Source organism: Toxotes jaculatrix, chromosome 10, assembly GCF_017976425.1.
Source record: "Toxotes jaculatrix isolate fToxJac2 chromosome 10, fToxJac2.pri, whole genome shotgun sequence".
Taxonomy (NCBI): domain Eukaryota; kingdom Metazoa; phylum Chordata; class Actinopteri; family Toxotidae; genus Toxotes; species Toxotes jaculatrix.
The window spans coordinates 11,130,800-11,140,284 of record NC_054403.1 but is presented as its reverse complement, the minus strand read 5'-3'; the positions used below and the strand labels follow the sequence as shown (position 1 = coordinate 11,140,284).

Below are 9,485 nucleotides of genomic sequence, written 5' to 3'. Positions count from 1 at the left end.
ATCGGCCAAAAAAACTCCAAATTTTTTTTGACCTCAAAATGTCATAAAAAATGTCATAGTATAGTAAGGCGTCAAAATCGGCCAAAAAAAGTCAAACATTTTTTTGACCTCAAAATGTCATAAAAAACGTCATAGTATAGTAAGGCGTTTTTTTTCGGCCAAAAAAACTCAAAAAAATTTTTGACCTCAAAATGTCATAAAAAAACGTCATAGTATAGTAAGGCGTCAAAATCGGCCAACAAAAGTCAAAAAATTTTTTGACCTCAAAATGTCATAAAAAACGTCATAGTATAGTAAGGCGTTTTTTTCGGCCAAAAAAACTCAAAATTTTTTTTGACCTCAAAATGTCATAAAAAACGTCATAGTATAGTAAGGCGTTTTTTTCAGCCAAAAAAACTCAAAAAATTTTTTGACCTCAAAATGTCATAAAAAACGTCATAGTATAGTAAGGCGTTTTTTTCGGCCAAAAAAACTCAAAATTTTTTTTGACCTCAAAATGTCATAAAAAACGTCATAGTATAGTAAGGCGTCAAAATCGGCCAAAAAAAGTCCAAATTTTTTTTGACCTCAAAATGTCATAAAAAACGTCATAGTATATTAAGGCGTCAAAATCGGCCAAAAATGTCAAAAAAATTTTTGACCTCAAAATGTCATAAAAAACGTCATAGTATAGTAAGGCGTCAAAATCGGCCAAAAAAACTCAACTTTTTTTTTGACCTCAAAATGTCATAAAAAACGTCATAGTATAGTAAGGCGTTTTTTTCGGCCAAAAAAAGTCCAAATTTTTTTTGACCTCAAAATGTCATAAAAAACGTCATAGTATAGTAAGGCGTTTTTTTCGGCCAAAAAAAGTCCAAATTTTTTTTGACCTCAAAATGTCATAAAAAACGTCATAGTATAGTAAGGCGTTTTTTTCGGCCAAAAAAAGTCCAAATTTTTTTTTACCTCAAAATGTCATAAAAAACATCATAGTATAGTAAGGCGCTTTTTTCGGCCAAAAAAAGTCAAAAAATTTTTTGACCTCAAAATGTCATAAAAAACGTCATAGTATAGTAAGGCGTCAAAATCGGCCAAAAAAAGTCAAAATTTTTTTTGACCTCAAAATGTCATAAAAAACGTCATAGTATAGTAAGGCGTCAAAATCTGCCAAAAAAAGTCAAAAAATTTTTTGACCTCAAAATGTCATAAAAAACGTCATAGTATAGTAAGGCGTCAAAATCGGCCAAAAAAAGTCAAAAAATTTTTTGACCTCAAAATGTCATAAAAAACGTCATAGTATAGTAAGGCGTCAAAATCGGCCAAAAAAACTCAAAAAATTTTTTGACCTCAAAATGTCATAAAAAACGTCATAGTATAGTAAGGCGTCAAAATCGGCCAAAAAAACTCAAAATTTTTTTTGACCTCAAAATGTCATAAAAAACGTCATAGTATAGTAAGGCGTTTTTTTCGGCCAAAAAAAGTCAAAAAATTTTTTGACCTCAAAATGTCATAAAAAACGTCATAGTATAGTAAGGCGTCAAAATCGGCCAAAAAAAGTCAAAGAATTTTTGACCTCAAAATGTCATAAACAACGTCATAGTATAGTAAGGCGTCAAAATCGGCCAAAAAAAGTCAAAAAAATTTTTGACTTCAAAATGTCATAAAAATCGTCATAGTATAGTAAGGCGTTTTTTTCGGCCAAAAAAACTCAAAAATTTTTTTGACCTCAAAATGTCATAAAAAACATCATAGTATAGTAAGGCGTTTTTTTCGGCCAAAAAAAGTCAAAAAATTTTTTGACCTCAAAATGTCATAAAAAACGTCATAGTATAGTAAGGCGTTTTTTTCGGCCAAAAAAACTCAACATTTTTTTTGACCTCAAAATGTCATAAAAAACGTCATAGTATAGTAAGGCGTCAAAATCGGCCAAAAAAAGTCCAAATTTTTTTTGACCTCAAAATGTCATAAAAAACGTCATAGTATATTAAGGCGTCAAAATCGGCCAAAAATGTCAAAAAAATTTTTGACCTCAAAATGTCATAAAAAACGTCATAGTATAGTAAGGCGTCAAAATCGGCCAAAAAAACTCAACTTTTTTTTTGACCTCAAAATGTCATAAAAAACGTCATAGTATAGTAAGGCGTTTTTTTCGGCCAAAAAAAGTCCAAATTTTTTTTGACCTCAAAATGTCATTAAAAAACGTCATAGTATAGTAAGGCGTTTTTTTCGGCCAAAAAAAGTCCAAATTTTTTTTTACCTCAAAATGTCATAAAAAACATCATAGTATAGTAAGGCGCTTTTTTCGGCCAAAAAAAGTCAAAAATTTTTTTGACCTCAAAATGTCATAAAAAACGTCATAGTGTAGTAAGGCGTCAAAATCGGCCAAAAAAACTCAAAAAATTTTTTGACCTCAAAATGTCATAAAAAACGTCATAGTATAGTAAGGCGTCAAAATCGGCCAAAAAAAGTCAAAATTTTTTTTGACCTCAAAATGTCATAAAAAACGTCATAGTATAGTAAGGCTTCAAAATCGGCCAAAAAAAGTCAAAAAAATTTTTGACCTCAAAATGTCATAAAAAACGTCATAGTATATTAAGGCGTCAAAATCGGCCAAAAATGTCAAAAAAATTTTTGACCTCAAAATGTCATAAAAAACGTCATAGTATAGTAAGGCGTCAAAATCGGCCAAAAAAACTCAACTTTTTTTTGACCTCAAAATGTCATAAAAAACGTCATAGTATAGTAAGGCGTTTTTTTCGGCCAAAAAAACTCAAAATTTTTTTTGACCTCAAAATGTCATAAAAAACGTCATAGTATAGTAAGGCGTTTTTTTCGGCCAAAAAAAGTCCAAATTTTTTTTGACCTCAAAATGTCATAAAAAACGTCATAGTATAGTAAGGCGTTTTTTTCGGCCAAAAAAAGTCCAAATTTTTTTTTACCTCAAAATGTCATAAAAAACATCATAGTATAGTAAGGCGCTTTTTTCGGCCAAAAAAAGTCAAAAATTTTTTTTACCTCAAAATGTCATAAAAAATGTCATAGTATAGTAAGGCGTTTTTTTCGGCCAAAGAAACTCAAAATTTTTTTTGACCTCAAAATGTCATAAAAAACGTCATAGTATAGTAAGGCGTCAAAATCGGCCAAAAAAAGTCAAAAAATTTTTTGACCTCAAAATGTCATAAAAAACATCATAGTATAGTAAGGCGTCAAAATCGGCCAAAAAAACTCAAAATTTTTTTTGACCTCAAAATGTCATAAAAAACGTCATAGTATAGTAAGGCGTCAAAATCGGCCAAAAAAAGTCAAAATTTTTTTTGACCTCAAAATGTCATAAAAAACGTCATAGTATAGTAAGGCGTTTTTTTCGGCCAAAAAAACTCAACATTTTTTTTGACCTCAAAATGTCATAAAAAACGTCATAGTATAGTAAGGCGTCAAAATCGGCCAAAAAAAGTCAAAAAAATTTTTGACCTCAAAATGTCATAAAAAACATCATAGTATAGTAAGGCGTCAAAATCGGCCAAAAAAACTCCAACTTTTTTTTGACCTCAAAATGTCATAAAAAACGTCATAGTATAGTAAGGCGTCAAAATCGGCCAAAAAAACTCAAAAAATTTTTTGACCTCAAAATGTCATAAAAAACGTCATAGTATAGTAAGGCGTTTTTTTCGGCCAAAAAAACTCAAAATTTTTTTTGACCTCAAAATGTCATAAAAAACATCATAGTATAGTAAGGCGTTTTTTTCGGCCAAAAAAAGTCAAAAAATTTTTTGACCTCAAAATGTCATAAAAAACGTCATAGTATAGTAAGGCGTCAAAATCGGCCAAAAAAACTCAAAATTTTTTTTGACCTCAAAATGTCATAAAAAACGTCATAGTATAGTAAGGCGTTTTTTTCGGCCAAAAAAACTCAACATTTTTTTTGACCTCAAAATGTCATAAAAAATGTCATAGTATAGTAAGGCGTCAAAATCGGCCAAAAAAACGTCCAAAATTTTTTTTGACCTCAAAATGTCATAAAAAACGTCATAGTATAGTAAGGCGTTTTTTTCGGCCAAAAAAAGTCAAAAATTTTTTTGACCTCAGAATGTCATAAAAAATGTCATAGTATAGTAAGGCGTTTTTTTCGGCCAAAGAAACTCAAAAATTTTTTTGACCTCAAAATGTCATAAAAAATGTCATAGTATAGTAAGGCGTTTTTTTCGGCCAAAAAAAGTCAAACATTTTTTTGACCTCAAAATGTCATAAAAAACGTCATAGTATAGTAAGGCGTCAAAATCGGCCAAAAAAACTCAAAATTTTTTTTGACCTCAAAATGTCATAAAAAACGTCATAGTATAGTAAGGCGTCAAAATCGGCCCAAAAAAGTCAAATTTTTTTGACTTCGAAATGTCATAAGAAATGTCATAGTATAGTAAGGCGTCAAAATCGGCCAAAGAAAGTCATAATTTTTTTTGACCTCAAAATGTCATAAAAAACGTCATACGGCTGTAAGGTGTCAAAATATGCCAAAGAAAGTATGATGTTGCTTGTGAGCAGTGACATAGGCAGAGGCATAAATCAGTATATCTACGTTCTTTATCAAAATTTGGGGTAGCAGTACGTTAAGAGTGCGGCTTTGGACTTTGGACCAGCCTGAGATCGGAGGGTCGTGGTTTCGATCCCTCGACCAAGCGCAAAAAAACGGATACTGTGGTGGTGAAGCAGACGCGCCTCCCCTGCCTCTGCTACCATGGCTGTGGTGCCCCTGAGCAAGGCACCGATTGACCCCAGCTCCCCGGGTGCCTCACTGGGCAGCCCCCTGCCCCAGTGTCTCTCGTTCATGTGAATGCTTGTGTGTGTGTTTTGTTCACTTGGTGTGGGTAAAATGCAGAGAGTAATTTCCCCAGGAGGGATCAATAAAGTAATTTTTTAAAAAATGGCACAGCCCCAACACTGAGACAAACCCATTGCGTGAGTACTTTTACTTTAAAAAAAATACTTAAAAGTAAGCACTTAGTACTTTTACTTAAGTAAGATTCTTGATGTAGTACTTCCACTTTCACTTGAGTAAATGTCTTGTGGGATATTTGTACTTTTACTTAAGTACTAAGCTTCAGTACTTCCTCCACCACTGCCACCACCCCTCTCCACATCCAGACACCAACTGAGTTAGAGCCAGATGACAGGAAGAGCTGTCGCTCTCTCACATCTGTCGGTCACTTTTGACCAGGGTCAAAGTGATCTGACAGTCATTTGCGATACAGACAGCATTTTATGGAAACTAACAGGGATATTCATACTGAATAAATTACTGTTATATTTGCAATTTTTCCTAACAGTTATAAATAGCTTCCCCCAAAAGTGGTCAAGCCCCCCCATTTCCAAATCCTACTTTGTGAAAAGATGAAACAAATGAAATTCCCTTTACAAGTTTTGGCAGATGTATTTTAAAACTTTGGACAGAGCCAGGCTAGTTATTTCCCCGTTTCCAGTCTTTATGCTAAGCTAATAGCATCCTGGGTCTCATTTCGTTAACTCTGGGTAAGAAAGCAAATAACTAAAAGAGAGCTTATATCAGAATCATGTCTACAAATTCAATGAATTATTCTATAATGCATGTATACACTGAAGGGATTCACTTTTGTCTTTGTTACAGCAAAAAAAGAAGCTGTCTGTGTAAAGCTTGATTTAAAAAAAAAAAAAAGGCACTTCTTGTACTCAACAATAAGTACTACAACAAATGAAAGTCCATTGTCGTGTTGTTGGGGAGCAGGTGTTAGTGACAGCGAGGACGACCAAAACATCAGTCGACAGATAATCTTACAGATGGGTTCGCTTCCAAAAAACACTTCAACCCAGAGTGTTCTGTCCCAGCACATGGCATTACTAAATAATTTTATTTGAAACATCCAGCAACAATAAAAACAACACTTACAGGCCCATTCTGAAGCATTATAAATACATATTCAACAATGGCTTGAAAGTACTCTAAGGAATAATCACAATATCATAGTAACATCAGGGGACTTTTTATTTTCCTTACGTTAAAATGTCCAATTAATGATGATCATTTCATAGCTGGGACACTTCTCCTTACCTTAGGAGTGTCAAACATTTAAAAACATTAACAGCCCTTTCTCCATCACCCCACATGTGACAATTAAAATTAGATCAATTAAGGATTATTACATAATTCAAAATTACAGTAATTACCTGTAGCATGTGCACTGATTTGTCAGAGCTAAAGTGATAAGTTAAGCAGTTAGTGCTTCTGTGGAGAGGTCCAGTCAAGCAGAAATGGGACATTCCCCCCACCCCCTCCGTTTCTGCTCGACTGGACCCCCATTATGTTAATAGGCACCGCGGTGAGAGGCAGTGAGTGGGCCAGGGCCCTGAATGGGGCCACCACTTCTCCTCGCTTAGTGTGGGAGTAGTGATGGATCATTACTGCAATATGTGACATCATTAGAGGCTCAATGACTCTTCCAACCTGGAGGATACTGACTTGATCTGACCTCAGCCTGAGCAAGGATGAGATCAGTCAAGTCGTGAGAATTTTTCGCCGACAGTCATCAAATCTAGATCCACTTCAGCTGCATTTTTCAATGTCCGATTTAAAAGTCAACAAGTTAGTGGCATGATATTAAATAATTCCTTGACTACTTCCAGTTACACAACTCAGCATTTGGTATTACAGGTAGTAACATCTGAACTGTCCTAACAGCACAGTAAAGTAACACTATATGAAGCTAGCATTAAGCCTCCGGTGTAGAAACAAAGTCTGCAGGATAGAAAAATAGACTGAGTTTAACTAGGTGTGTGGCTGGCTGGAGATGTAGAGTGTGTACAAGAGTGCCGGAGGGTGGAAGGGGGTAAAGAGGAGGGAGACAGAGAAGTGTTCCTTCCTCTGAAGATGAAGCTTGATCTCTCACACTGGAGCAAAAGCATGGCCTTTGCACAGGGGCTTATCCTTCTTCGAGTAGAACGTCTTCCCCTCCAGGTTGATTTGGCAGAGCTTTAAAGATGAAAGGAGACAGAGACAGACAGAGTCAGACGCATTTGGAAACCAGGGCAGAGCAGATATCAGACCTCGACATTGCCAGTGTGAATTTACAGAGTTTTCTACCAGCCAGAGCAGGAGCATATTATTTACTTGACAGCATTTTACTTTCAGTTTTCTTCCCAAAATGAGAGAGAGAGAGATAGAGAAGGTGATAGACTGCAGGTGACAGGTTAAAAGAGACAGACAGGGGGGGAAAGCTCAGGGTCCAGAAACGGAGGCAGATTTTTCAGGTGGCATTGTGCTGGGACAGCCAGAAGAGATGGGGCAAAGAGAGACCCACAGGGACCCGTATCAATCAAAATGACTTACAGCACAGACGAAGCATGTATCGTGCCAGCTGTAGCCCAAGGCCTCCAGGAACCGATCGCCGGCATCAATCTTAAAGTCACAGCCGTGGCATTTGGTGCCAAACATCTTCTCATAGTCTGCAGAGAGAGAGAAAACAGTGGTGAGTGGCAAAGACATGTGAGATAACCACCAAAATAAAATAATAAATTCAAAAGTGCTTTTATCATCCTGGAGATCAGGTCAAGCATCCTCCATGGCCTCCACACTCACTGTATGTAAACACCACTTAACACTTATAGAATGTTCTGGAGCACCGAGTGTGAAATAGGTTTCCACCTCTTTCATCTTTTAAAAGAACTGGAGGCTTTTCGTCTTGAAGATGAGCAATATCCCACTACACACACACACACACACACACACGCACACACTCACACTCACACTCACACACACACTTAAGGACTTGAATGACGGCAATAAGGATAGATGAAGCTGTTTTGAAGCCAAATGTTTGCACTTCTACTCATCGGGCATTTGATACTTTGCTGTTTCGCGTCATTTTGTCCAACTGTACACGAGTGCCTTTCCGGAGTCTAAGGGCAGGATTAGGATGAGGGGAAATTGCTCCAGATACTTAACTGGATTTGCTAGTCTCTTTCATCACAGGGACTCTGGGGAAAGTGTCAGGTTATAATGCTGCTTCTCAAGAGTGAGTGAGTGAGAGCTGCACAATCCCTGAAAGATGCTGAGGCAGCAGAATGTTTATCAGAGCTAAAGGCATTAGTCAGAGTATGAGTACTCAGGTTCTGGCTTTGCTTCTGATAAAGCAGCAATCCACGTCAGAGCCTCGGTGGTGAGCGAGAAGCACGCTGCCCCGCTAAATCATTTACAGCATAATAGAAGAGCACACACCATTCATAAAATCCAATAGAGAAATGTATGAAGTAAACTGGAGCTAAATAGATTACAGCAGATGAAAACATCACACTTTATGATTGACTGTGGTACGCGCCGAGAGATTCATGATGTAGGCCCATGCCAAACCCCACAGCAATAATACAACAGTGCTGTTTGTTTTCCAAATAGTCTGAAATAAAAAAAAAATGGAAATGACTCCTGCAAAACTGGAGAGGGAGCCCTGCAGTGAGATGGAGATTTTTTTTTTTTCTTTCTCCAAAAAGAAACAACTTGATCATAAAATGCAATGCACTCTGCAAAACTTCTAAATCACCCAGAGGCTCTGCTTTTTTCTGTGTTTGTAACCAAGCATCTGTTACGCAGCCTGCACTGTAGCACTTAGCTATGCATCCATTTAAAGTATAAAAAAAAAGAAAAGAAAAAAAGGTATGACATCTTACATCAAACAAGCTCAATCACAAACTTAATCCTTTGTGGTTGAATATCACTCCCTCCTCCTCAGTTCATTCCTATACTTGGAGCCCAGTGCAGATTTACCATAAATATGTTCAGCTGAGATCCATGTGTAAAGTCACAGGGGGTCTTACATGGGTTGAGATGTTCTCAGTCGGCAGTGACACTGATCACTCTTCACACTGAGATCTGAGCATGCTGTTCTTCGCTAGTCTTTCAGACTATCTGCTGAAGCATTACCTCTAAATACTGCCTGCATTTAATTTAGGTTTAGAATTCATTTAATTCTATTAAAGCCACAGTTTCTGTGGGTGTCACTGTCTGTCTGTTCTGCCGTGGTGGCCACTGCTGCTGCTGCTAACCACAAGTTTTTCTTCAATTCTTCTTCCAGACACCACATTAATATGACGGTTCCTTTTATTTCCAGCTGAGGATTTTTCACCATGGTGATTCCTTCATCTCTTTTATGAAGCCTCAAGAATGTGCGACAAAAAATGTTGTTATTAAGCATGAATGAGAAAAAGAGACATGGAGTGAAAACACGTTCAAATTAAACATTCAGAGGGGACTGAGACAAGGTTATTGTTTTTTTTAACAATACTAATTAATGTTACAATATCCCCATGTCTTTACATTATTATTATTATTATTATTATTAGCATTTATTGATGCCTTTACAACATTTATGAACTTATATTTAATTTAGAAACCCATCATATCCAATGCTTTACACCACAGAGTTTATCACTGGTATCATTATCATGACACCTGACAGTAGCAGACTTTGGTGCAAACAGCTTATGTT

The 9,485-nt window shown here is 36.1% G+C and overlaps 1 protein-coding gene across 2 annotated transcripts in view; it reads right to left on the bottom strand.

Moving 5' to 3' along the window:
• Positions 1-5,636: 5,636 nt before the first annotated feature.
• Positions 5,637-9,485, bottom strand: part of pdlim7 (PDZ and LIM domain 7) — a 31,757-nt gene continuing 27,908 nt past the window's right edge. For both annotated transcript variants that reach the window (XM_041047532.1, XM_041047533.1), the window contains exons 10-11: positions 7,334-7,449; positions 5,637-6,976 (exon numbers count right to left, since the gene is read on the bottom strand). In XM_041047532.1, coding sequence (XP_040903466.1) covers positions 6,890-6,976; positions 7,334-7,449 — 203 coding nt within the window. In that variant the 3' untranslated portion in view covers positions 5,637-6,889. The remainder of the gene's footprint in view (positions 6,977-7,333; positions 7,450-9,485) is intronic.